Below are 27505 nucleotides of genomic sequence, written 5' to 3'. Positions count from 1 at the left end.
TCCAGAAGAGAGGATGGATGATGGGTAGTGGAATATAGACAGGGATCACACATCTCAAAGAACTCCAGTTACCGTACAAGGACAGTAACATCCTTTCTTTTTCAAGTCATGGTACCTATGTGTATTCTACTTGAGGTGACTCAAGCAGTATTTATTGAGGAGGAGGAGGAAAGGAACTTTGCTGTACCACAGACTGGAGGACTACTCTTCTGAGAGATGCTTCTGCTGTAGACACTTGTGAGACATTACACTCCCAGTACAAAGGTATGAACAGAGCTGCTCTGCAGACCTCAAAGAGTGAGATCTTGAAGCAAGACCATTAACGTAGCCTGGGCTCTAGTTGAGTGGGCCCTCACATCCTGAGAAGCTCACAACAAAGCACTATGCAGCATGAAATCCATTTGAACAGACTGTAAGGAGATGAAGTTATCTCCCATGCATTCAGCAAAGGAAACAAGCAGTCTGGGGGATTTCTGAAGGATTTCATCCTTTGTGGGTAGAAGAGAGAGTGAAGCTTCTTGTCCTCTCTAATGGCTGGAACTTCACTCAAAAGACAGTAGTTGGATGCTCTGGTTCAGATGGAATTCTGAGATGATTTTAGGAGTCAATTTAGGGTATAATCTCAAGGAAAGTTTATCCTTATGAAAGACTATATAGAAAGGGTCAGCCATAAGGACACCCAACTCACTCTCCTAGCATAGGTGACTGCAATCAGAAATGCAACCTTCATAAAGAAATGTATGAATCAACAGGAGGCTACAGATTAGAATGGGGTATCCATCTGTGTTGATAGGACGAGACTGAGGTCCCATATATGGGTAGATTCAGCACTGGAGGAAAGGTTTGGATCAGTCCTTTCAGAAATCTCACTATAATACTAGAAAAGACAGTCCACTGGAGGGTGAAAAGTGCTAACAGCTGGCAAGTGGGCTCACAAGGAGCAGATGGATAGCCCTGTCATTTTTAGAGATAACCCACAATAGTAGGGATGTCAGAAATTTCCAGAGGTATCTAATGATGCTGGCATCAGGTATGGAAATTTTTTCCATTTTGCGGTGTAGCATTTTCTCATGGAATCTTTCCTACGCTTGCTAAGGATGGATTGCATCACCTCTGAACATGACTTTTCTAGGTCTGTCATCCATCTAAACCACACTTTTTGATAGAGGGATGCTGGGCTGGGGTATCTGATCTTGCTTTTGTCCTAAGTTAGTAGGTCTGGGAAGTGGGGAAATAGAGATACCTGGATGTGAAGAGTTCCAAAAAATACTCGGGAATCAGAAGTGCTTGGGGTACTGGGGAGCAATGAGGATAACCAATGCTCCAGCTTGTCTGATCTTCCTCAGGACTCAAGGTAAGAGAAAGATGGGTGGTAATATGCACATCAGCTCTGGAGTTATGGCGCTAAACTGCTCTGGAGCAGGTGGTCAGCCACTTCTTGTTCTCCTGACACGCAAAGAGATCCCACGATGGAAATCTCCACTTCCAACAGCTGCCTATAGCACCAAGTTGTATAGCTCCCACTCGTGGTCTTTGGAGAACTTTCTGCAGAGGCTCTCTGCCAATATGTTATGCATTGCTGGAAAGTCCACAGCCAATAGGGGCGACATGATGGTGAATGCAACACTTTCATAGATTGACCGCTTCTATGCAAAGAAGGGTGGACTTTGCTCCCCGCCTACTTGTTTGTTGATAAAGTAAGCCTGTCACATTGTCTGACATGACCCAGATTTGAGGGGCCCAACTAAAGAGGAGGAATTGTTTGCAGGATTTGTGCACTGCAAACAGCTTCAGAAGGTTTATGTGCAAGTGGGATTCTTGGTGGGTCCAAGTACCCTGTGCCACATGTTCATGGAGGTGGGCAAATAACCCTACGATAAGGCTCTGTACTTCCTAATAGGATTTCTCTGTGGGCAGTCATCTAAGTAGAACCACCCTGACAACACAGGTGAGCTGCTACTACAAGTAACACCTTTGTAAATACTTTTGGTGCTGTTGAGAAATGAAGGGGAGCATTCTGTATTGGTAATGGCTTGGGCCCACGGTAAATCTCTGGAATATCCTACGTGCAGGGTGGATATATCTATTTGGAAATAAGTCTCAAATTGAGAGCTATAAAGCAGAGGCCCCTGTTTAGTGAGGAGATTATTGAAGTCCTCGCTAAACATCTACCGTCTGAACCACAGATGAAGATGTTCAGTTGAGATCTAGCATGGGCCTCTGGCCTCCTTCCCTTTTGGGGATGAGGAAATATCTTGGGTAAAATACTCTTCTACGCTGAAGAGGTACCAGTTCTATGGCTCCCACACAGAACAGGGAGTCTACTTCTTGTCTGAGCATCTGCTCACGAGAGGGGTCCCTGAAGAGAGAAGCGAAGAGGAAGAGAGGGCAACTCTATCAGATAACCCAGTGGTGGGCTGCATGTGCCCCATCAGGGTAAGGTGATTGTGGGCTATGAGACATTTTGCAGACGTCGCTGTGGGCCGCTGCCTCCCATTGGCAGGGAACGGCGAATCACAGCCCCTGGGAGCCCCTGGGGCCGTGCCTGTGGACAGTCAACATCCACAAAATGTCTCACAGCGTGCAATCAGTTTACTCTGATGGGCCGCATGCAGGCCACAGGTTGCCCACCACCGATGTAACCAGTGGTGATTGTTTCCAGAACCCATCTGTCTTATGTTATATGGTACTAAGCCTGAGAAAAATTATCTAGGCAGTCAGCAAATAGAGTATAAGAACCCTGAACATGTAACTGTGGCAGGTGGACTAAACTAAAGCTCTCAAAAGTCCTGTCAAAAGGTTGTCTACCTTGTCATCTTCAGAAGCACTCAGCAGCCTTTTTGAAGAAAAAGGCTCTTCCTGGACTCTGTGGGTGTCTGACTATGTCCATAACTGACCTTTAACTCTGACGCTAAAAGTCTGTTCTATGATGCCATTTCTAATTTACACCACCAGAAGAACCAGGAGAGCAAGTTACACAATCACATGACTGAAAAATTAAAGCATCAAAATTGCTAATACAACCAAAGTATGGGACCTATTATGAACTGGTTCTAACCTTAGACATGGCTTCAACCTGCTTATGGGATACAAATAAAAAAATATTAAGTCCCAACTGTACTACAGGGAAAATAGTTTTGAAACTGTCACTTGACTGTTGTGACTTATGTGGATGGGCCCTATGAAAACTGTGATTGGTTAAGGAGCCTAAAAAGGAAAATAAGCAACTTTAAGATGTCCAATAGGCATATACGTAAAAGAATAGACAGCTACAAAGTATAATATACAAAATGTCTCAGATAGCTCCACAACTTAAAGTTAAAAACACTTGTTTATGAATGCCATCTGCTCCTGACAGACTATCAGCAAAACAGTAATATATATACACAAATGTTTTTAATATAGGAGAAAGAGTCCTTACTCTGCTATATCAAGATATCCACAGGATGAAGCCGCATGTAGAGGTATCCAGCCTTCATTATCTGGTTGATTAATGTTTGCTCCATTTTCCACCAGAAATTTCACCATATCTACGTTATCATCTATGCAAGCCTAGAAAGAAAGAAAAAGAAAGAAACATTAAAAAATTCACATTAAAGTCTCACTTCAAATTAATTTTTTTTCTTGGAAAAACCTTCAGAAAAAAACAGTTAAGTTTTAGTTCTTTATCATCAAAAAGAAAATTCCCAAACAAAACAAAATTAAAAAAACAGGAAAAACTGCTCAACAAAGCTAAAACAAATACCTACTAAGTCCTCAAATGGATCTGTTCTACCTAAGGCCTATCTTTTATTATAAATAAGGCCCTACTTGAATCACGGGATGATCTTCAAATAATTGTGGCAGAGTTGTGCACAAGGTGTGGAAAATCGCGGAGAAGCAATATTGTAATGGACCTTTATTAACAGCAGGAATTTGGAAAAGCCAGACTAGACCTATTTGTTTAAGAAAAATTTGCTGCAACAATATAAACACTCTACTATGAGGCTACCCTCTATGTTATGCTGTCTAATTTTTTTTTTTAAAACGACCAGATATTTTGCTGCAGCTATATTACATTCATTAAAAAAGTGACCAGTACAATATAAAATTCAGAAGACTAAAAGTCTTAACCAACTGCTGTAGAAATCAAGTCCAGTCACATTTATCTTTTACATTTTACAGGCACTGAATATTAGTGCAGTACAGTACTAATGGTATACTCAAAATGTATGCAAAATTATGGACTGTACAAAGTAAGCTAATTAAAAATGAAAATTGTGGTGGAAACCTAATATTGTGGGATCCGCAACACTGAAAATTAAGTAGGCCTTTCCTATAAAGCTTTCTTTACAACTATACCTATGCTGGGGAACCTAGTTACCATATGGCTCCATTTAATATTGCATATGGGACCATCATACAGTGCTTACCTCAGGTGGCTCCTGGAAGCAGCGGCATGTCCACCCTCCGGCTTCTACGCAAAGGCGCGGCCACTTGGCTCTGCTGCGTGCTGCCCCATCCACAGGCATCGCCCCTGCAGCTCCCATTGGCAGTGGTTCCCACCCAATGGGAGCTGCGGGGGCAGCCCTTGGGACAGGGGTAGCATGTGGAGCGGAGCCCCCTGGCTGCCCCTACGTGTAGGCGCCAGAGGGGGAACAAGCCACTAATTCCAGGAGCCATGCAGAGCAGCCCCCAACCCTGCTCCCTGGCTGGAGCACCGGAACAGGGTAAGCCCCAGAACCTGCCCCCCAGCGGTAGCTCAAGGGCCAGATTAAAATGGCTAGTGGCCCGAATCTGGCCCACAGGGCGTAGTTTGCCCACCCCTGAGCTACTATATACCCTTTGGCTATCTACGAATTTGTACCTTTAAAAAGGCACATGCCTGAGTAGCAGTTTCAGTGTACTGAGAGAGATAATCCATGTGTTTCCTAGGGACATAGCCCTGTGTATTCTGCATGTTATACAGCTGCATGAATTACCACATTCACCTTTGTTGGTGCTGCATAAATACACAAGAACAGGCATTTTCTAGTTCCTCAACTTGACCACCTGCTGTTCTGCTTTCCTCCTCCCTGTTAGAGTATTTTTTCTCACAAGGGGGTGTACAGTAGGTTTCCCTGCCAACTTCCATACTGCTGCCCTTAAAAGGGCGAAGCAGAATGCAGAGAGAAGGCCCTTTTTGATTCAGGACAGCAAGGACTCAAGCAGCCAGATGCACAGGACCTTTCCTCAGAGTTTAACTACTAAATTATACCACAATATGCCTCTCTCCCACTCCAACAAGCTACGAGATTGAAAGAAGCACCTTTATTGAAGAGGTCCTAAACCCCTCAGAAGTATTATTCTTCAGATACAATGCAAATGAAGTGTACATTTATCATACTTTCAATTTGATATACTTTTCTACAAATTTGCCATAATAATACTGAAACGTAATGATTTAATATTACTCCAAAAATCCCTTCCCCCTTCTTTGTACATGGCAGATATTATCATTCAAAGAAAAAGGAAATTAAATGCAATAATTTGTTAATGCAACTATGTTATATTTCACTGAAAAATAAAAACAAAAATTGAGTATAAACAGTAAAGTTAACTTGGCTACAATGCACATATGCAATATTTTCCATTCCTGTTTTTCTGGTTAAAAATTCATAGACTAATGCCAATCATCAAGTTCAAGAGTATACCGTATGGCAGGGGTAGTCAATAGGAGGACTGGGGGCAAATCCGGACCACCAGATGCTTTTCAACGGACACTGAAATCTTTTTATTTACTTTTTTTATTATTTTCTTCTCTGGAGTCTGGACCTTGATTAGATCTTCCCCAAGAAATCTGGACCTGGACCAAAAAAAAAAAAAAACCTGACTGCCCCTGCTGTACGGTGTACAGGATAAATAACCTGGTTAAATTAACATTTGTTTTGGAACTTAACCTTTGCATTTCCTGACTGATTTTAACTACGCAGCTTTCAATGTTGCAATAATTGGGTATTGCACTTAATAGATGTGGCAACCTCTCTTTCAAAAGCATTATCTGGGAAAAAAAAGTATTTGAAGTGTATTCGTTCTGCACAGCAAAATAACAGTCCTTTTGTTTGCGACACTAACTGTACACAGAACAATCCTCTTGCACATTTTTAAAGTATACATAAGAGAAACTGCCACCACATACCCATAAAAATATTGTTGCTAAGAGAATCAAAAGCTTACACATGGAGCACATTTAAAGACATATGACTAACTGGCTTAAAATATTTGACCAAATTTGGTCAGTTTATTGTGCCATATATGGCAAGAATCAGGATAGCTTAAATATACTTTGAAAGTCTTATCAGAGATTGTTTTTCTTAGCTTCACAGGAATGTGTAACCAGCATGATTATCTATAATAAGAGACTGGATGAAGACACTTGTCATTTACTTCCCAGGTGCAGATGGGTTTAAGATGACTTTACTGCCTATTATAGTTCTTAACGGATTCAAGAAACTGGTTCTTCAAAACACAAAACAAACAAACTGGTTAAGTTTGAAGAAATTGAGCAACTGTTAAAGTTATGCTGGTTTTGTTACTTATTTTAAAGGACAAGCTGAAGACATCAAGAAACTGAAGGCTGTAAGAGGGAAGATAGCTTTATGTTTGAGTACTGTACGGACTTCAGCCTTCTTTTTGGTGGGGGTGAGATTTTCAAAGACAAGATGCGTTCTTTATAGGAGTCTCCTTTGTACTATGAATACTAAAGCAGGATTAGAAGTGTGCTATAGTTACTATAAGTCTATAGGAAAAGAAAAAGCACCTGCAGTTGATAAGGCAAGACAACTTGAGATTTTTTTTAAACTATCTTTTATTATTTTAAAGGCTTCATAGAAATGCTCACTGCACACAGATTGTAAGCATCTACATGGACATGTATTAAAATCTAAATAATGTGTTTGCATGTTCATGTTAAATCTGAACATGCTAGAATGAGTTCCATCAAAGAAAACTGGAGACAGTTACTACAGGTTTTTCCCTAAATTAAAAAAAATAAGTATTTATTGACTTCAGCAGCACCTCAGGTGATTTGGTTGGATTTTCTCTTTACTATTCCTGTCACTTGCTCTAGAAAGGAAAACTTGGGTATTAGCAAGGGCTTAATGTCCAGACTATCAAGAGACAAATTTAGTAAAATTAATTTTTATCTTTTCCTCTTTTTTATTTCTCCTTCCTCTATTGTAGGGCCTCTTATCACCGTATTCATTTTTAAAAGTGATTTTTATCATTGAATGTCAGCATTGCCTCTATTGTTAGCCACCAAAGTTTTAGTCCAAAAAGGAAAGCTTTGCATAGTTAAAAGGAAAGGAGTACTTGTGGTACCTTAGAGATTAACAAATTTATTTGACTATAAGCTTTCGTGAGCTACAGCTCACTTCATCGGATGGAGCTCATGAAACCTTGTGCTCAAAAAATTTGTTAGTCTAAGGTGCCACAAGTACTCCTTTTCTTTTTGCGGATACAGACTAACACGGCTGCTACTCTGAAACTTTGCATAGTTGTAAGCTGAACTGGAAGACGTGGCTTCAGAACAGACTGCTCTTCTCAACCTTAACATGCAATAGCCTGAAAGTGATAATAAAGGAAAGAAACATATGCAACATATAAGATTATAGGATGCACAGTGCAAAATACCATGCACCGTTACTATAGTGCAAAATAAATATGCCAGGCAGAAGCGAACCGGAGCAAAATCAGGTAATACAATGGCTGGTTACATTTTCTGATAATGGACATAGGGATAGAATCCTGAAGAGCAATAAAGGGAAATGTATTTAAGACAGGAAAAAGTTGTGTTCCACCCCCACTGTTAATCTTAACTCTAGGACCGATGAGTTCAGCACATAGCACCTGCAATCCTGTTCCCATGTAAATTCCAAGACAGACCTGTGTTTTGGAAAATAAAGGTCTACACTAAATAGTGAAGAAATGTTTACAAAATTTCAAACAGCACCCTGACTATCCTTAAGTGAATGTGATCCAGTCTGCACACAGTCCTGCTAGATTCCAGATTCTTAAAAAGTTATACAAAATAGCTTCATACTCCAGTAACAGGTACATGTAAGCTAACTGCCTCTTGTAAAGGAGGCCAGGTCATTTGGGAAGAACTGACTGCAGACTATGATGAACCTATTTCTCAGTAAAGTTCTCTCTCTCAGGTGTTTATAAAGGTCACTAATGCTGAATTACCTAAGCCCTCAGGGGGGTTGGGGGGGATTCTGTTCATAAGCACCCCTAAAAGTACATAAACTCAAAACCGTTAAGCCAGTTCTCAACCAGGGGCACGCATACCCCTGGGGGGACGCAGAGGTCTTCCCAGGGAGTACATCAACTCATCTAGATATTTGCTTAGTTTCACAAAAGGCTACACAGCAAGCACTAGCAAAGTCAGTACAAACTAAAATTTCATATAAACAATGACTTGTTTATTCCACTCTATATAAACTATACACTGAAATGTAAGTACAATATTTATATTCCAATTGATTTATTTTATAATTATATGATAAAAATGAGAAAGTAAGCACTTTTTCAGTAATATCATGCCGTGACACTTATTTTTAGGTCTGATTTATAAAGCAAGTAGTTTTTAAGTGAGTGAAACTTAGGGTACAAAAGACAAATCAGATTCCTGAAAGGGGTACAGTAGTTTGGAAAGGATGAGAGCCACTGAGTTAAACAATCAAGACAGTTTAGTTCCACGAAAGATAATTGCTTCAAGAATTCAGTACACATTGCTCCTTCCAGTGAAAGAAAAATACGTTTACATTTTAATGGTATTAATTTAAAAATCCAGAACGCTGGTAAGAAAAAAGCTTGTTGCAGTTATTTAAATACTGCACCACAGAACAGAGTTGTGCGGTACTACTGAATACATCCTATCTTGGTATACAATCTTTAATATTTCCCCGTTTTATTTTTACTTTTCATCAATCAAGTACACTATAGAACTCTGTTCAGTTTTTATATTCTAAATAGTACTAGATTTCTCAGCCTAATATTTCACTAACACTTTCTAGAGAAAGTAGCACAAGAATACATCTTAAGCTGTCATCTGATTAGTACCTCCATATGAGCTATAAACTAATTTGAGATTTCTGCCTATAAAGGAATAAGGAAAACAAACCCTATTTATAACTTGTCAAACCATCAACTATGACCAAACTTTATTTTACCTTATTTGCCCTCAGTACAATGCTGAGATATGTACGTAACATACAATAACGTAGATATAGGGCAACGTATTACAAGTTACAAGGCTGAAAGATTTATTGTACGCTCTGGGACAACATTTTCTTTTACAATAAAATATCTAAGATACAGATTATCTGTCATGCTCTTTCTGTTTTAGTTCCCTCAGGATTGCACCCAAAAATCTGGTTTTAGGCCTAATGGACTGGACGTCTTAAGACCTGGGTTCTATTCCAGCTAGGTCACAATCGGTATGACCGAAGGCAAGTCACTTTCTATGCTTCAGTTTTCCCATGTGTAAAATGAGGACTAACGTTACAATCCTCATGTTATAAATTAGCTTAGTTTATATTAAATATCAGTTAGAAGGCATGATAAAATATATACCTCCTACTGTCTCATGCTACTGCAGGCACTATGATCTTCAGTGTAAAACATTCAGCAAGTAGCATATTAGAAAGCAGTAGAAATGCTACCTGCAAGAAGAGGTAAGAGCCAGCATGCAGTGTGCACGCAGAAGTCCTGAGGGAAAAAACATAATGACACTGTGTAATTAAAAACTGTATTAAGACGCATTCACACAAAGGTGAAAATTTAGTTTGCAAGGACAACCTTATTTCCAAACCCGAGTGCCTGCATTTACAACATTAACATTATTTTAATGTACTTTTTTGGACGCAGTTTTCTAGGTTTAAAAAAAAAGCAAACTAAAGAAAACAAGTTCTATCAGCAGGGTTAGAACCTGTAGATCCATAACAAACCTCTGCTATTTGAGCTAACAGAGTAACTAACAGGAGTAGTAGGTTGTCATCTTCTCTAATCCAGCCACTAATGGGAGATGAGACACTTTGCCAACAGGTTTCACAGCTATTTGCTGATAGCAGAGGAATGATTAGATTCAAAATCCATAATCGAATTCAAGATTTCTGATGGAAAGTGTACTCTAATGGTTTAAAAAAAATTTGACCCTCTTGCCCTATCCCCCAATCCTGATCCCTCCAAGCTGTCCCAGTACTAACCTACCACTCTGCAGACACACATCCTAGTCCTGTTCCTCCCATACCTCCTGCCCAAGTTCCAGTCCTATACCTTCTCCCTCTTGTCCCGGTCTCCTCTACTGTCATCCCCAGGGCCCAGCTCCACAACCCCATTCCAGAGGAGACCCCTTCCTCCTCACCACTGCCTGAGAATCAGTAGTGCGAGCAATGAAAGCACAAGACAGTCTCTCTGCTCTTCATGCATCCGATGAAGTGAGCTGTAGCTCACGAAAGCTTATGCTCAAATAAATGCGTTAGTCTCTAAAGGTGCCACAAGTACTCCTTTTCTCTCTGCTCTCAGTTTCAGTGCCCAGCACCACAGTAGCACCTCGCTGCCAGAAGCAGCAATTCTAGGGAAAGTCCTGCTCGGTCCCTGCAGCCCTATGCTGGAGAATTCCCAAAGCAGATGGAATCTCTGGAGAATGTAGCTGTCAAGCAGGGTGCATAAAAATCAATGATTTTATTTAAAAAAAACACAGATTTTTGAGGAAAAAACCTATCTAAAGATAGTTTTAATTAAGATACATTATAGCTATCTCATCATGGAATAGGGATTATAAACTCTAATTCTATAGTATGAGACAATATATTCATGTAATGTTTAAGTAAAGTTTTGTAAATGAGTTCCAATAGTTCATGGATTAGGGACCCAATCTTATGGAGTCCCAGTGGCTTCTGTATAGGTTAATCTTTCTATCTACCCAACAGGATTCAGTGCTCAGTCTAGAAGATACAATCAGAGATGCTTAGTTTTGCAGTTCTCAAACTGTGGATTTGTGTCTCCAGAGAGAACATGCTTGTTAACGGCAAAAATGTTTTAAAATAATTAATTAATAAATAGAGAGAGGTGAGAAATAACAGGCGTCAACCCTATTGTCCCTCTGCAAATGTGTATACAGAGTCAATCCCTTACCTCTCTCTAAAAGTGCAAAGTCTGAAAAAGTTCAATGAATAGAAGATTGTTGGCGGCGGAATAGATCTGGACAAGGAGAAGAAGTCTGGAGATAAATGTGAGGAGGGAGGGACAAGCAGGAGAAACAAAAGCGAAACTGTTTGACCAACGTATTCCAGAAGTCTTGAGGTCTTTCTGAGTGTAGCCTTCACAGATTTCAGATCTATCATACCATTCTCTCACTAGAAGGGAAAACCTATAATGGCAGCAGGCCATAAAAGAGACCCAGTTTAGTTCCTCTACCTGTGGGTAAGACAGGCATGCGTGCAAAATGCAAACAGTGCAACAAAGAAATGCAAGGCCTGGTTGCCCAAATGAAACATCATGAGAAGTTTCCTTCTCAGGAGGAAACTGCGTTGAAGATGATGAAAGGAACATATCTGAACATGCAGGATCTTCAGGGTTGTAAACTTTTTTATTTCATACTTCTTTCTTAAGGACTGCCTGTCTTTCTTCTGGACTATTCTTGAATTCTCACGTTTGAGCAAAAAAAATATAGTTGTTACTCTACAGTACTATCATTTTAGATGCAGTTGTGATAAAAAATAACTAGCTGAAATAGACAGATCTTCCTTTTACAATTTCACCTTTAAAGTAGTACTGAGTGTCAGTGAATGCAACGAATAATACTAAATGAGTAGTATGGTAATAATAATTAAATAACTACACTGACTTGTTTTGTTTAGCAGAATCCATCCTCAACATACAGGATTCTGAAGACTATCCGCCTTCAAGATCATCATCATTTTCTATAGTTTCAGAGTTATCTGCCAATGATAGTGTTTCAGTCACATAGCTACAGTGTATCACCCGTAGCAAAAAGAAGAAAAAAAACATCATCCAGAAACCACCATAGATAAGTTTGTGATAAGAACCAGCAAATTACAAAAAGAGACAATTGATGAAAAAATTGCCTGTTTTGTTTATGCAAGAAACTCTCCTTTCCATATGATTGAGAACCCACACTTCATTAACATGGTTCAGTCATTAAGACCAGGATACAGTCCACCCAACAAAACAGATGTCTCAGGCAAATTGCTGGATAAAGTGCATGAAAGAGAAATTGAGCAGTGTGCAAAAGGTTGAGAGGGTAAAATTGTTAATCTGAGTCTTGATGGGTGGAGCAATGTCCACAATGATCCTGTTGTATGTGCTTGTGTCTTCCTTACAGAAAGAACTGATACATCAGGAAATGCACACAGCAGAATACTTACAAGTTAGCAGCAGTAAAAGCTATAACAAACAACTGAAAAAAAATTCAAATGTCTAGTACGCAGCTTGGTCACAGACAGTGCTGCAAATGTATCCAAGATGAGAAGAAATTAGAAGAGAGTCCCAAGCTAACATACAGTTGCAGTATTCATTTGATGCACCTCCTAGCCAAAGACTTAAGTGTTCCAGAAATAAAGGCTAATGTTGTTGAAATTGCAAAATACTTCCAGAACAACCACTTTGCAGCAGCTGCTCTGAAAAAAGTGGAAGGAACGAAGCTAGCTCTCCCACAAGACATGTGATGGAACTCAGTAGTGGACTATTTTGAGCACTATATCAAGAAGTGGCCTAATCTGATGACAGTTTGTGAACAAAACCATGAAAAAACAGCCAAAGTTCTCAACATTGGGCTTAAGAGAAATGTTGAACACATGCTGAGTACCCTCAAGCCTATTTCTGTAGCCTTGAACAAAACGCAGGGAAATAGCCGTTTTATTGCTGTTGAAATTTGGAAGGAACTGAGTGAGATCTTAAAAAGAGAAATATGGAATGACAGAGTTAAATTACAAGCATTAAAAAAAACAAATGGGACAAACACTATCTTCAGCTCATTTTCTTGCACATATTCTCAATACTCAAACCTTAACTGCTGAAGAAGAGGAGTTGGCGATGACATGGACATCCAGCAATCAGCCCTCCATAATCCCAACTATAATAAACTTCAGAGCTAAGGGTGAACCATTCAAGAAATATGTTTGCTGCTGATGTTTTAAAGAAAGTCACACCAGTGAACTGGTGGAAGTCACTTAAGCACTTGGATTCAGAGACTGTTGAAGTGATAGTCTCACTTTTAACAGCAGTAGCTTCTTCTGCCAGTGTAGAAAAACTATTTTCTCTCTTTGGACTAATTCATTCCAAATTGAGAAATCGTTGGGACCTGAAAAAGCAGGAAAGCTCATTTTTCTTTTCCATATTATGAACAAACAGGAAAATGAAGGTGAGGACGACTGAGCTAGCTGCAGAAGCCAATATTTTAAGTTTCTCATGTTGATCTGGCTGACAGTCTAATTTTTGTTTTTTTTTAAATATTTCATTTAAACTATTTTAGTTAACAATTTTAATGAAAACAAACCTGATTTTAAAAAACGTGAATGTTTAACTGAATTCAAAAATTCATATGCTTGTTGTGTTATAATATTATGTTTGCTGTTGAAGAAAAAAATCCAGAATACATAACGTTGTTGGTTTAGTTAAACAAAACAATCTAAATGTCTGTCTGGTGACATTCTCCCAATACAGCATGGCAAGAAAATCCTCCAAATATTAATGAACTGTCTCCATTTCAATAAGTTAATCACCTCCCAATGACTTCATAAATATCTGCTTCAGTTACCTTGGTAAATGAAATAACCAAACAATCATTTTCTGATATAGCTGTAAAATTAATCTGAAAAGTTTTCAAAATAAAACGCTTAAAAAAATATATGGTGTGTACCTTCTAAAAATGAAACCTACATCTATCTCTGAGTTGTGAAGAATACGTATTAAGGTTATAACAACCAACAAGAATGTACTTTTATGTAGAAATCCATGATTAAATCACTAGTCAAGAAGACTATTTAAATCATGATTTAAATCAAATCCGCCCTGCCGTCAAGTTCTAACTGGAGGGTTACGTACTTCATTGCTTATGTGAGCTGAGCTAGCATATGGTAGGAGGGACAGGAATGCAGTCTACGCCTGAACCTATAACAATTGTATAGGATATTGCCACTAAACCTAAATTGTATTGTTAAGTCATCTAAATTGCTCCCCACTCCCTTTGTTGCTTTAGCAGTTTCACATCAACAACCACTTCCCCTTGTCAGTGCCCACTGGGTGCCATAGGCTGAGAAGCCTGAGTAGTAGCATCATGACATGAGAGGTAATTCAGCCAAATCCTCCAGTAACCTTAAACATTGCTCGTCTCTCCTCAGGGCAGCGCCCATTTGGAGCTGCAAGCAGAGGACTGTCTAAAGCACTATATGGGTGCTGTTTAGATTAACAAAAACAATTCTGACTGGGCAAAGGTAAAACTTGCCTGAATCAAGCACCTCTCACTCTGTCAAACCACCTTAGTCATGAACTGCAGTTTCATTTGCTGACTTATTTCAATCAACTGAATTGAAGTATGCAAATTAAGTAGAGAGAGAGAGAGAGAGAGAACTGACTGAATTACCTCTGATGTCAAAATGCTTCTCTACCTGAAGCACCAAATTGGCAATGTGCGGATATCAGGCTGTTCCGATTTCTAATGGTTACCAAACTCAATAGAGTTATTTCCACTGATGCCTAGAACGTTCCCTGAAGTTTTGCAATTGATCCACGGTCTTCAAAATTTATTACGTTACACACAAACAGAAATGCCACAAAGTTGAGAGTTAGGCTTCATTTGGCTTGGCCAGTAAATCTCTTCTAAACATATGTAATATATTCAGAGGCTATTAATTTGACCAAATTTGGGCAGAGATTTTCAGAGATGGCAAGAAGCACAAAGCTGATAAAAAGGCAACCCGCTGCTTCCAAGCATGAAGGCGCTAGAGAGTCTCAACAGAATAGTTACACATTGTTTTGCCCATTTTAAGAAATGCATACTTTTCCCCAACCTCATTCTAAAAAACAAATGAACTTTCTCCTGAAATTTGAAAATAAATAAAATAAATAAATAAAATCAGCCTGTAACAGCCACCCAGCATGGAAAATTTCAGCTGAAATGGTTAAGTTTTGGCAGAGTTATATGTAACTGAAAACAGGGTCTATTAATAGAAAGTGTCAGGTGACACTAACTATAGGCATCATAACCTGTGCCTCCTATAATAAATAGCATGTGCGTACCACAGTTCCTTGGTATTTGCAGCTGAATCCCACTCTTTCCATACCATTGTGCTCCAGAATTTAAGCTTTCATTAAAAAGACCCTCAAAGTATTTACCTCGTGACTGTGATGAAAACCTTATAAATCTGAACCATATGTATACAGATGCAGTGATGTCTGCTTAAATCTGTAAACACTAAACTGAAGTATGTCCATTCATTTTAATGCAGTAGTAACGCTGCAACCTAGCGACACTTTAAATCTCAATATTAACTACTTCACTGCTGATTAGCTGGATGCTTCTGCTACAGCAAAATGCTTTTCTCAAAATCAGAGTCTCCCACTATTTTCCACATACCAAGAGTCCCAAATTCCTCCTCCATTTGTCAAAGCCTTCACCCTTTCCCCAGCTACTTCCACAATGCAGATATATTTTCATTACAAACTTCCATAGCACACTGAAAGTACTATTTACAAGCAGCATATCATTTTAGCCACTGAGACAAATATGTAGCCTCACAATGATATTCAAACAATGTAACTTTGCAGAGATGAATTGTACTTTGAGGTATTGAAGGAAGTCCTGAGTGCAGATTTCAAGTTAAGTGACACTGAATTATTTAAAAAAACTAAACGAAAAAAAAAAAAAAAAACCTCTTTAGGGACAGAGAGACCATTTCAGGGTAGTCTCACCCTGTACACTTATTCCTTCCAGAGTGGTTGAAATGCGCTCCCATCTGGAAAAATATCAAAGGTTTGTTTAAATGAAACACACACCCCTCAAATTTACTTTGCATCATAACATCTATTCCTTAAACCAGGAGTCTGCAACCTTCGGTACATGGCCCATCAGGGTAATCCGCTGGCGGGCCATGAGACATTTTGTTTACGTTGACCGTCGGCAGGCACGGCCCCCTGCAGCTCCCAGTGGCTGTGGTTTGCCGTTCCCAGCCAATGGGAACCGCAGGAAATGGCGGCCAGCACATCCCTTCACACATCGTCCCAGGGTTGAGAATGCATTCTGGCACCTTCACCACTGAGTCCAGGCTGTTGCTCCCCAGGCAGTAGGCAGATGCAAGCCATGCTTGCAAGGGTCTGAGCCTCAGTCTGGCATGCCAGACCACACAAATGCAGTCTGCCATGTGGCCCAGGAGACGCAGGCATCCCCTTGCAGTAGTGGTCAGGTACCACCTGAGGCCCTGAATAATATTTGACATGACTTGGAATTGGGTTTCTGAAAAAAACACCCTTGACTGTACCGAGTCCAGCACCACTCCAATGAACTCTATTCTTTGGGTCAGTGATAAGGTTGACTTGTTCACGTTGAGGAGGAGGCCTCGTCTTTCGAAAGTGGACCTGACTAAACAGACCTGAAATTCCACCTGTTCCCTGGTGCGCCCCCTGAACAGCCAGTTGTCTAGGTAAGGGTATACACCTGCCTCCTCTGGAGGAAGGCTGCTACGACAGACATGCACTTGGTGAACACTTGGGGGGCTGTCGATAGACCATATGGGAGGACCATGAACTGATAAGGTTTGTGGTCGAACACAAACCACAGGAATCCTCTGCGTGCAAGCCGAATGGCTATGTGAAAGTATACGTCCTTCATGTCAATGGTGGCATACCAGACTCCTGGACCCACGGAAGGAATAATTGTGCTCAGGGAGACCATGCGAAACTTCCATCTTCACCATGAATTTGTTGGGTCCTTGCAGGTCTAGAATGGGTCTGAGACCCCACTTTGCTTTGGGAATTAGGAAATAGCAGGAATAGAATCCCTTGCCCCTTAGCTCCTAAGGAACCTCCTCCACAACTCCTATGGTGAAGAGCCTAAACCTCCTGGATAAGTAGTTGCTCGTGAGAAGGGGGAGCAGAATTGGAGAGAATATCCCACTTCTACCAAGCGAAAAACCCAGCAGTCCAATGTTATTTGGGACCAAGCATGGTAGAAGTGGGATAGATGATTCATAAAACGAAGGGGAAGGATCAGCTGTTGCGGCAAGTACACCATCCTCGGGCGCACCTTCAAAAGGCCTGCTTAGAGCCCGACCAAGGTTTGGTCAGGCCTTGGCCCTGTCCAGAAGGGGGATTGGATGGTTTCCCCCTGCCATTCCTGTCCGTAACTATAAAAATTCTGCTTCAGCAAGGAGGATATGGGCACTGCTGCTGTGATTGAGGCTGGCAACCGAGGCTAATGAAGCCTGCAAAGAGGTCCGCGCCACTGTCTTCCCTTCATCAATAATGGCCAAGAAATCGACTGGTGGAAGTAGCTTGTTAAACTTCAACACAGAGTACCATGAATTGAAGTTATATCTATTGAGGATAGCTTGCTGGTTAGCTATCCTCAGCTGCAGGCCACCAGTTGTTTAAACCTTCCTTCTGAAAAGGTCCATCCTTTTCAACTATTTGGATTTACAGGCCCGCCCCTGCTGCCCATCTCTCTTTCTCATTAACTGCCGACACCACCAGAGAGCATGGTTGCGGGTGAGGAACAGAAACTCATACCTCTTAGAGGGGACCAAGTACTTGCACTCAACATCCCTGGCAGTAGCAGGGTTCTGCCACAGGGTGTTAATATTGCTCTGGATCGTTTTTATTAGTGGCAGAGCTACATGGGATGGTCCTTCTGGTGCAAGGATGTCAACCATGGGGTCGTCTGGTTCAACCACTTCCTCTGCCTATAACCGCATGTTACGGGCAATCCTCCAGAAAAGGTCCTGCTGGGCCCTATGGTCAATTGGAGGAGGGCCCAAGGTTGAAACTCCTGCAACCGCCTCTTCTGGGGCAAAGATGAGGGGGCCAGAGGTGGAATGGGGTCCTCCTGGCCCTTCGGTTCCCTGACCTCCCCCTGGTCAGAGTCTGGGGCCTCTGTGGTGACCGTAGCTGTGGTGGTGGTAGCCTGGCCTTGCAAAGGGTCTTGGAGTCAACTCATCTGCGACCTGGGCCAGCAGTAGGACTTGTGCCAAAGTCACTTCAGATCCCCGGAGCATAAGCCAGTCCTTGGCTGGCTGGGGTGGTTGGTGCTCAGAGGCCACCAAGCAGGAGCCCCTGGAAAAAGAACCCTGGGCCCAATGGTAAGCCCAGGGAGTCCAAAAGGGCCATTGTGCCAGAGGCTGCCACTAGGGGTGCCACGCTGTTGGTGCTTCCCTTCATTGCCTGCCAGATTTGTGTCTGCTGTGATTGGAATAGAAGGAATCACCATCCGAGGCCGATGAGACTGATCTCAACCATGATGACCATGGTGGAGCTGAAGAGTACTGCGCCGTGGACTAGTGCTGAACTTATGATGCAGGGATTGGTGTTGAGGCGCCGGTGCCAGGAATCCTGTGTCTGGGATCAGCGCCGCTCCGTCCTCTGTGTCGGGGAAGGGGAGTGACGTCCTGCTGCTGTTGGGGAACCCTGCATGGAATCTGGAGCCGGAGCATGGTGCCCTGGCGATAGCGATCTGGAGCTGTGCCGAGGCGAACGGTGCCAGGCAGGAGAGGGTGAGTGCCGCATCATGGTTGGCTTGCCTCTAGACGGGTGAAGGATGCTTATCTTTAACTGCGGGGGGGCTGAAGAGCTATCAGGGCAATTAAATCTCTGGCAGCTTCAAAAGTGTCCGGGGTGAAGGGTAGCTCTAACTTCTCCACCTGGTATTGCCCATCCAGGGAGTCTCTTGGCACCGGACTCGAGTTCTCTCGGGGGAACTGAAGTCAATGGCACCAACTCTTGCTGCTTGGGTGCCGGGTACTCCTTCAAGGGACGCACTAATGCAAAATCTGCCGGTCCCGCTGTTTTCAGCACCGGTGAGCACCCCCTGTTGGCTTTTCTATGCCGTTTGTGCGGAACCAGTGAATGCGAGCTGTACTGGGTTGTCTCTTCAGCATGCAGTGCCGAGGGTTTCTTATACTTGAGTCCTTCCTCAGCACCGTGTTGCGTACTGATGCCGGGGCACTCCATACTGACACACTCGGTGCCGGGTCCTGGTGGTCCGCAGCAGACTGGTTACAGAGAGCGAATTCCATGAGCAGTTGCTTAAGTCAGAAATCTCCTTCTTTTTGTCTGCAGCTTGCACCTTTCTGTCTGATGCGCCTACCCCAGACACTCAGACACGCGTCAAGGGGTGTCGCTCGCTGGCCTAGGCTTACTGCAGGTTCCGCAGGGTTTAAAGCCTGGGGCTCATGGCATGCCCCGGAGCCCAAGGGGGTTGGGGGTTAGGGAAACCCTGCTCCCAAACCTTACTATATATACACACTATCTACTAACAATAACTACAACTAACTAAACTAACTGTGAAAGAATGCCGAGGGAAGCACTTGCTAAGCAAGCAATCACAGTTCCAACGACCAGTCACTGGTGGCAAAAAGGAGCTGAGGAGGCGCGGGATCCTATATTCAGTGCCATGAAGGCACCACTCCAGAAGGCGCCGCTCCAGCCAAACCGAAGGGAGCTGCTAAGGAAAAACTTTTCAATGACTGTGCACGCAGCGTGCACAACCTGATTGGAATTGACATGAACAAGCACTCGAAGAAGAGAAGCATTTTTTGACAGAAAAACTTATTCTGGTGACAAGTTACAAGCTGGTTTAAATAGCAATTTTTTGCCTACAGTCTTTATTTCAGAGCACTGATCTTGATACACTTTTAAATAGAAAAGTAGGATGTTTCAATTCTACAAAAAGTCAAAGTATTAAAAATTTAGACAACTGACTGAGCAGTTCTAAAATGAAACCTAGCCAGCAGGTTGAAAAGGAAGTCAAACAAATAATCTACATTAATCAACTAGTATGACTTAGTAAACATTTGCAAAATATATTCATAATCTTCTAGTGGGCCAAGAGTAATAAAAAATAGGCACACTGTCTACAGCATTTACTTTTACAGTGGTTCCTTAAATACTCAACATACACTTCATTTTCACTGAAGCTTTTTCAAATATAGTGTACAGCTGTATTTTGGGATGGGGAGTGACTGCTGTAAGTTTTCAAACTGTTACCAGACAGTATTAGGAGGATAAGTTATTTTGCTGATGTGGATTTCTGTGAGATAGGGCAAATATCTTCTGTAATAATGGAATTAAATCTATTTTAAAGTAAAGCTCACCCTTTCTAATGCTCATTTTGCCAATCCATAAATAAATTTTTTTGAATAAATAAAGTCCCCAGAAAAATTTAAGAACAGTGTCATAGGATCACAACATAAAAAATAATCACTTCAATAAAACAGTACATTAACTAGTATGCTATAAATTAAGTATATTTTATTTTAAATATATTACATTAATTTTTGATGCAGTAGCCTTGTTTGCTTTTGCATGTGCGCTAGTTTGCAAAATGGTGCCATATACAATGGGCCTCACATTGTAAAACAATAAGGACTGAATGTACATTATATAGTTTAACCAATTCTAAAACAAACTTCAGGTGCTATGATCTCCATCTCTCTGTCCAGATGAACTGTTTATTTAAAATTCCAGGAGACTTTTTTTTTAACTCCACAGTTGAAATACAAGTGTCATATTGAACAAATGTCAAATTAATAAGCATTTTCAAACATGTCTCCTTGCCTCTATTGCCAGCTACCTTCTAATCTTGAAATTCATGAGAAGCATTTCTTCAGGTCTAAAAAGTATATAAAGAACCCAAGCTTTTAAAAAAAACTTTGGGCCAAATTTGAAATGAGAGTGCATTTAAGAAACAGAACAGAAAAACTGGTGTACACACTTTCCTTTCCACAGTATTACTGAGTGGTACCTGTAGCTGATGGAATCTTTCAGGTTTGTTCAAGTTTTATGGAGAAGGCATGCGGAGCTGATCAGTACAAAGCACTTACTGATTATCACTAGTTATACAGCAAATAGTTTAACAGTCCTATTTTAACAAATTGGTAGACACAACACCCACAAACTTCTCTAAAGAGGTTTCCCTTCTTGTACCATATCTGTAATCACAAAAAAATGCATCGTGTACAATTTAATTCATAATCTTTTTCTAAAGCTAAGGAGAGCAACAGGTAAACTTGCAGCCCTTGGAAACTGACATTAAATATCTGAATTTAATTGTTAAGAGTACAATGCTACAGGTAGTTTACAGGGGAAAAAAAATCAAAATTAAAGATATTTGATGTTAAAAAGCTAAACAGAACAAGAACGAACTTAAAAGGTCAAGATATTCCAAATCATTGTTCCCAGAGCAACTATAACTTTACCCTATTGACATGCAGTATTAGGCAGTAATTTTCAAGTATTAAAGTTTTAGATTTGCAGTATGTAATGTTATAGTTAAGACTGCAACTTAATTTCTACATATGAACAATGTGACAAGATGGTATGACAGCTGTAACTTGAATATTAGAACTAGATTTAGCGTTTGTCAAGTTTCTTTTTTTTACTGTAATCTCATATGTAAATTAAGTACGTAGATTTGCCATGATTTTAATCTGAGGGGTAGATATTTTGCCACAAATGTGTGTAATTGGAAGTCTGCACGTTTCTGTCTTGTTACAAGCTTATATAAGGTACAATTCTTTGTTCCTTGCACATCAAAACACCCAGTGAAGTCACTAAGTGGGCAATGAAAGCAGGATCAGGTCCCTAGTATGACTCAATCTGGCTTCTTCTTCCCTAATAAAAAAATCATTAAAAACGATGTGTATTATGTATAAGTCAACCCAAAGCTGCCCAATCAAAATATGTAAGACAAGAAAGAAGTTTCCAAGTGTGTTTCAAAGCCTCCCGCAAAGTATTTAAACTTCCCCACTTTAACATTTTGAAGTAAACTGCAGGTCTGACAGAAATTTTTTTACTAGATGAAGCCATCACATTAAATGTTTTCAGATTATAAAAAAGTGTAACAGTCATTCACTTTGGACAAAAACAAAAAAACAGAAGAAATCTAAAAGATATGTTAAAAGGGTTAGCCCCCACAAAATTATTTAATCCACCATAGAAAAGAAGGAAATAAATAATTTAGAAAAATCAGCGTTCTTAGATTGAAAAATAGATATGGGGAAAACACCCAATTACAAGCAAGGGGTTTTAGACTAGGATGTACAAGAGCAATTAAATTACCTGTTCTCCCTTGTCTCAAGCCTGGAATCTACCCTTAAAAATGTAGGTTGACATAACTACTTTGCTCAGGGGTGTGAAAAATCCCCACCTCTGAGCAATGTAGCTTTGTTCACCTAAGCCCTGGTGTAAATGCGGGTAGCTACTGCTACTGCCTCTTGGGGAGGTGATGTTCCCTTTAGTAACAACAAAAAAAATCCCCCTTCCATCACTGTAGGTTGCATCTACACTATGGGGTTATGCCAGCATAGATACAGGGCCGAAACTACCCTGCTATAGCCCCCATTGTGTAGACAACTCCTCAGTAACTCAAGCCAAGTACGTTGGAAGCAAGGATGCTACCAAGCAGCCCTCACCAGGGCTCTCAATAGAGCAGCTCAACCTCAAACCTGTGAAATTAAACCCCTTAGGAGTATTGTGTTCATAGATTTTGCAGGAGCCTCAGTATTATTTCATATTAAAGCAAGACCTGTTCATTCGGAGAGAGTAAAGTAAGCAGTTTTATCCTCTAAAACAAGGCATTCTGGGATAGCCTGGTCACAATGCCAGTGTGGCCTAGGAACTTGAGCTCAGTGTAAGACATGCATACCAGAGATTGTGGCCAAATCAATGTACGAATCTGACAGCAAACTAAGGCTAATTGAAATCCATGGATTGCTTTGTTCCCCAAAGACATTTCTGTATATGTTAGATATGACAAGTTTTGGTTCTGGTTTTACACTTTGCTGAAAACTGTTATCCTGTTTTAGCACCCAGTCTACCGGTGTTAAACCACATCCCAGTATTTAGGCATGGTCATCTCAGAGGTAGTTTCACTGTCATTCTGGCCTGTGTCCTAGTAGCAGCAATGATGGGTCATATACTAAGCTCAGTACAAATGTACAAAAGTGTGCTCTCCCATCATACTTCACCTGAAATATGTAGGAATATGATAGAAATACAGGATGGATTACTAGATTGTGACTGGTTCAACAGAAATTTAATTTCACTGAAAAACTACAAAAGTGATTTAACAGTGCAATCTAGTGACATAAGGAACCATGTCTTGACTCTCACAGCTATTATATTAATGTATCCACAAGCACGGATTAGTTCTCATGATAAAATATGGATGTCCAACCCACAACATTTTATATTTTGAGGTGGGAAGCTTGAGTTGACACAAAAATGTGCTCAGGCCTAGGTCTAACCTCAGGACAGGCTAAGTAAACTACTCCATCAGAAGTTAGCCATACTTAATTCATTCAATTTTTTGGCACATATACACACACAGTCCCACTGTTGGGAGAGCTACAGTCAAGAAAACAGGTTCACAAACCAAAGGTGCTCATCTGTCACAAACCACAGATGCTGGTATCCTGAAGCATACAGACTGCTGACTTATGAATCTTAAACCACATTAATCATTCATCTACAGAACACACAGATAGCTTCAGAAAAGTCACCACAGAGTACCAAGTATTAATAAAAGTGTCTGTGTAGATCAGGGGTATAATTTTCTAACACTTGTCAGGATTCTTGCCACTTCTTTCCCCATCTCAGCCCCTCCGCCTGTCATCTCCAAACAGGCTGAAAGCTCTTCTGCAAGGAATCCTGCACTTCCCTTGAAGTACAGGATAGAAACAAGGCAAAACTGACTGGAATTGTCAGATCATTTTATAAACATGCAGGGAGCATACTAGTAGTCCTTAGTCAATGGTAGGAGAATCTCTTGTCACTACCTACTGGGATATTTGCAATCCTCTCCAGCAACTCTCCCTAGCCAACAGAAGCAGCAAGTCTTTCACTTGATGGGAGAAGTATCTCCATAAAGTAAAACCAGGAGGTAGGGGAAAGTGTGCGATTCCAAAAGACACCCCACATGCATATTGCCTAGATCAGGGGTCGGCAACCTATGGCACATATGCCAAAGACGGCACGCAAGCATATTTTTAATGGCACACTGCTGCCTGCCGGGTCCCAGCCGCCAGCCCCCTCTCAGCCCACTGCCGAACCCAGGCCAGGACCCCGGCAGGCAGCAGTGTGCCACTAAAACTCCTGCCCACCCTAGCCCACTCTTCTCCACTCTGCCCCCCCACCGCAGGGACAGCGTGAAGAAGCTTGGTCCTGCTGGTTGTTGCTGCCAGGAAGGCAAGGTCCCCCCCTCCCCCGCCATGCTGGGTTCCTGCCCCTCCTCCTCTCCCTGTTGCCACTGATTTGATGGCCCTTGCAAGGGAGGGGGAGAAGCAGAGCCGCAGCCCAGCGCTGCTCAGGGAGGAGGCAGAGAAGAGGGACGGGGCCTTGGAGAAGAGGGATGGAATCAGGGCATATCCCCTCCAGCCCCTGCCGTGAACCACTCTGGGCAGGGGGCTGGGAGCACCCCCACGACCCCAGCCCACACCCCCAGCCCCCCATGCCCTGACTCCTGCACCCCCTTCACACACCCCCAGCCTTGACTCCTGCACCCCCCTCACAGCCCAGCCTCCTGCCCTGATCCCTGCACCCCGCCACAACCCCAGCCTTTACTCCAGCACCCCCCCACACCCCATGCCCTGACTCCTGCACCCTCCTCACACACATCTCGCCCCCTGCCCTGACTCTTGCACCCCCCACATTCTCACCCCCACCTCTCACACCGAACAGGAGCTCCTGCACCCCCCCCACATGCCTACTTGCACCCCTCACACCAAATGGGAGCTGCCCAGGTAAGCACTCCACACCCAAACCTCCTGCCCCAACCCTGAGGCCCCCCCCCATTCTAGTTCGTGGCCAGACCCTACACCCCAACCCCCAGCCTGCTCCTTCACCCCCAGCCCTGTGCTCAGTGCACTCCCACCCTCAGCTCAGTGCAGAGAGAGAGAGAGAGAGAGAGAGGAAGAGAATGAGCTAGAACCAGGGAGAAGGTAGGTACCCACTTTATGTGGGCAGGGCCGGGATCCCAGACTGGCAGCGGGCTGAGCAGGGCCGGCAGCTGGGACCCTGGCTGGCAGGAGCTGGCAGATGGAACCCCAGAGCGGCAGTGGGCTGAGCGGCTCAGCCCACTGCTGGTCTGGGGTCCCAGCTGCCAGCCCTGCTCAGCCCGCTGCTGGTCTGTGGTTCTGGCCGCCAGCCCCTTGCCAACCATGGTCCTGGCCGCAGGCCCCGCTCAGCCTGCTGCCGGAACAGTGAACAGAACCCCAGGCTGGCAGCGGGCTGGCAGCGTACAATCAGCATTTTAATTTAATTTTAAATGAAGCTTCTGAAACATTTTGAAAACCTTATTTACTTCACATACGACAATAGTTTAGTTATATAATAAGTAGACTTATAGAGAGAGACCTTCTAAAAAACATTAAAATGTATTACTGGCATGCAAAACCTTAAAGTGAATAAATGAAGACTCGGCACACCACTTCTGAAAGGGTGCCGACCCCTGGCCTAGAAACAACTGAGTAGCCCCCATAAATACCCAACATAGAAAAGTGTGCTCACCGAAAGTCAACACACTGCTCTTACCTATAGAAATTTATTCAAAAAGAAGAAAGCAGAATCAAGTGTACAAAAAACATTAGAGCTAAAGAAAATCAACACACACTGCTTTTGGAAAATGCATAACTAGGTATTTCCACCATCACTACCACACCATCTAAGTATCCACCAAATAGATTTATCCTCAACACCCCATTGAGATACAGAAGTAAAGGCAGAGTTCTAGTGACTTGTCTAAAGCCTGCCATAGATTGTGGAACCAAGAAGTGAAACCATATCTCCCAGTCTCAGGCCAGTGCCTCGCCATAATATCACTTTCCTCTAGAGTTGTACCACAACAATTAACTCTGGAATTTGAAGCAACAGTAGAATGTTGAAGTGGCTAGAGTCAAATTGATGCTTTTTGTTTGGCATGTGTCCTGGGCACAGACTGGATAGAATAGTCAGGAACACTTTAAACTAATAACAAAAGGGGAGAATAAAAAGAGATAGGAGCATTCATTTAGCACAGAATCAAGACACTGAGAACAAAAATTAATAAAGAAACCACAGGACATGAGAAAAAGTTCTTTAATTGCCTATAGGCCAGAGGGTCCCAAAATTGGTTTGCAGCTTGTTCAGTGTAAGCCCCTGGCGGGCTGCAAGACATCATTTACCAGAGCGTCTGCAGGCATGGCCAGTTGCAGCAACTAGTGGCTGCGGTTCGCCATTCCTGACCAATGGGAGGTGCGGGAGGCGGCACGGGCCAGGCCACCACTTCCCGAGGTTCCCATTGGCTCTTATCTTACCTGTCGCTGTGGCCACTGGGAGCTGGGAGTGGCTGTACCTGCAGATGCTCAGGTAAACAAAGCGCCTCGCGGCCTACCAGGAGCTTACCCTGAACAAGCTGTGAACCAAGTCTGGGAACCCCGCTATCCGCCAATGCTAGGAGGCTGGATAACAAACAAGAGGAATTGGAATTGCTCATTATGATTTTAACTTTAATCCAGTTGGTGTTACTGAAACCTGGTGGGATGATCCCCATGACTGGAAAGTCAAAATCAACAGTTATAACCTATTTAGGAAGTATTGATTGGGCAAAAGGGGTAGAAGAGTGGCACTGTCAAAAATGGCAGATTCCACGTCACTGATAACTTGGAAGAAAATTTTCTGGAACGCTTATGTACCAATGTCTTAACAGCTAAAGCACAAGATGGGTATTAGTGAGTGTCTGTTACAGACCACCAAAATCACACTAGGGAACAGCATAACAAACAGCTACTTAAGCATCTCTCTACAACATATAGGGGAAAAAGCTGCATCGTGTGAAACTTCAACTGGCGTGACCTATGCTGTAGGTCTCATGCAGTCCATACTAAAACATCCTTGGAATTTCAAATTTTAGATGATAAATTTCCTAACTCAAAAATCCAGCAGTGGGAAATTCTGTATTAGACTGATCTTGACACACAAAGAGGAATTGATCACAGAACTGGTAGCTTAGGTACAAGTGATCATGACTGGATCACATTAACAATGTGCAAACAAGTAATATATATGTGCAGTGATTTAAAAAGGCCAATTTCACATACCTAGGAAAAAGAATGTAATAAAGACGTGAATGATAATTAGGAATTGTTTAAGAACTATTTAGATAAAGTAGTCCACTATCGAGGAAGATGATCATATTGGTTTAAAAAAAAAAATCTAGTTCACAGGGGAAGTGAAGGCAACTATAAAAAATTAAAATATATATATAACAAATGGAAAG

At 42.0% G+C, this 27505-nt stretch overlaps 1 protein-coding gene across 2 annotated transcripts in view; it reads right to left on the bottom strand.

The window, feature by feature from the left end:
• Positions 1-27505, bottom strand: part of PPP1R12A (protein phosphatase 1 regulatory subunit 12A) — a 216381-nt gene that overhangs the window by 138434 nt on the left and 50442 nt on the right. For both annotated transcript variants that reach the window (XM_084624137.1, XM_084624136.1), the window contains exon 2: positions 3422-3552. In XM_084624137.1, the coding sequence (XP_084480263.1) occupies positions 3422-3552 (131 nt within the window). The remainder of the gene's footprint in view (positions 1-3421; positions 3553-27505) is intronic.

Source organism: Lepidochelys olivacea (assembly GCF_965140295.1).
Source record: "Lepidochelys olivacea isolate rLepOli2 genome assembly, chromosome: 1".
NCBI classification, from domain to species: domain Eukaryota; kingdom Metazoa; phylum Chordata; order Testudines; family Cheloniidae; genus Lepidochelys; species Lepidochelys olivacea.
The sequence above is the reverse complement of the archived record's forward strand: the minus strand, read 5'-3'. Positions and strand labels throughout refer to the sequence as shown.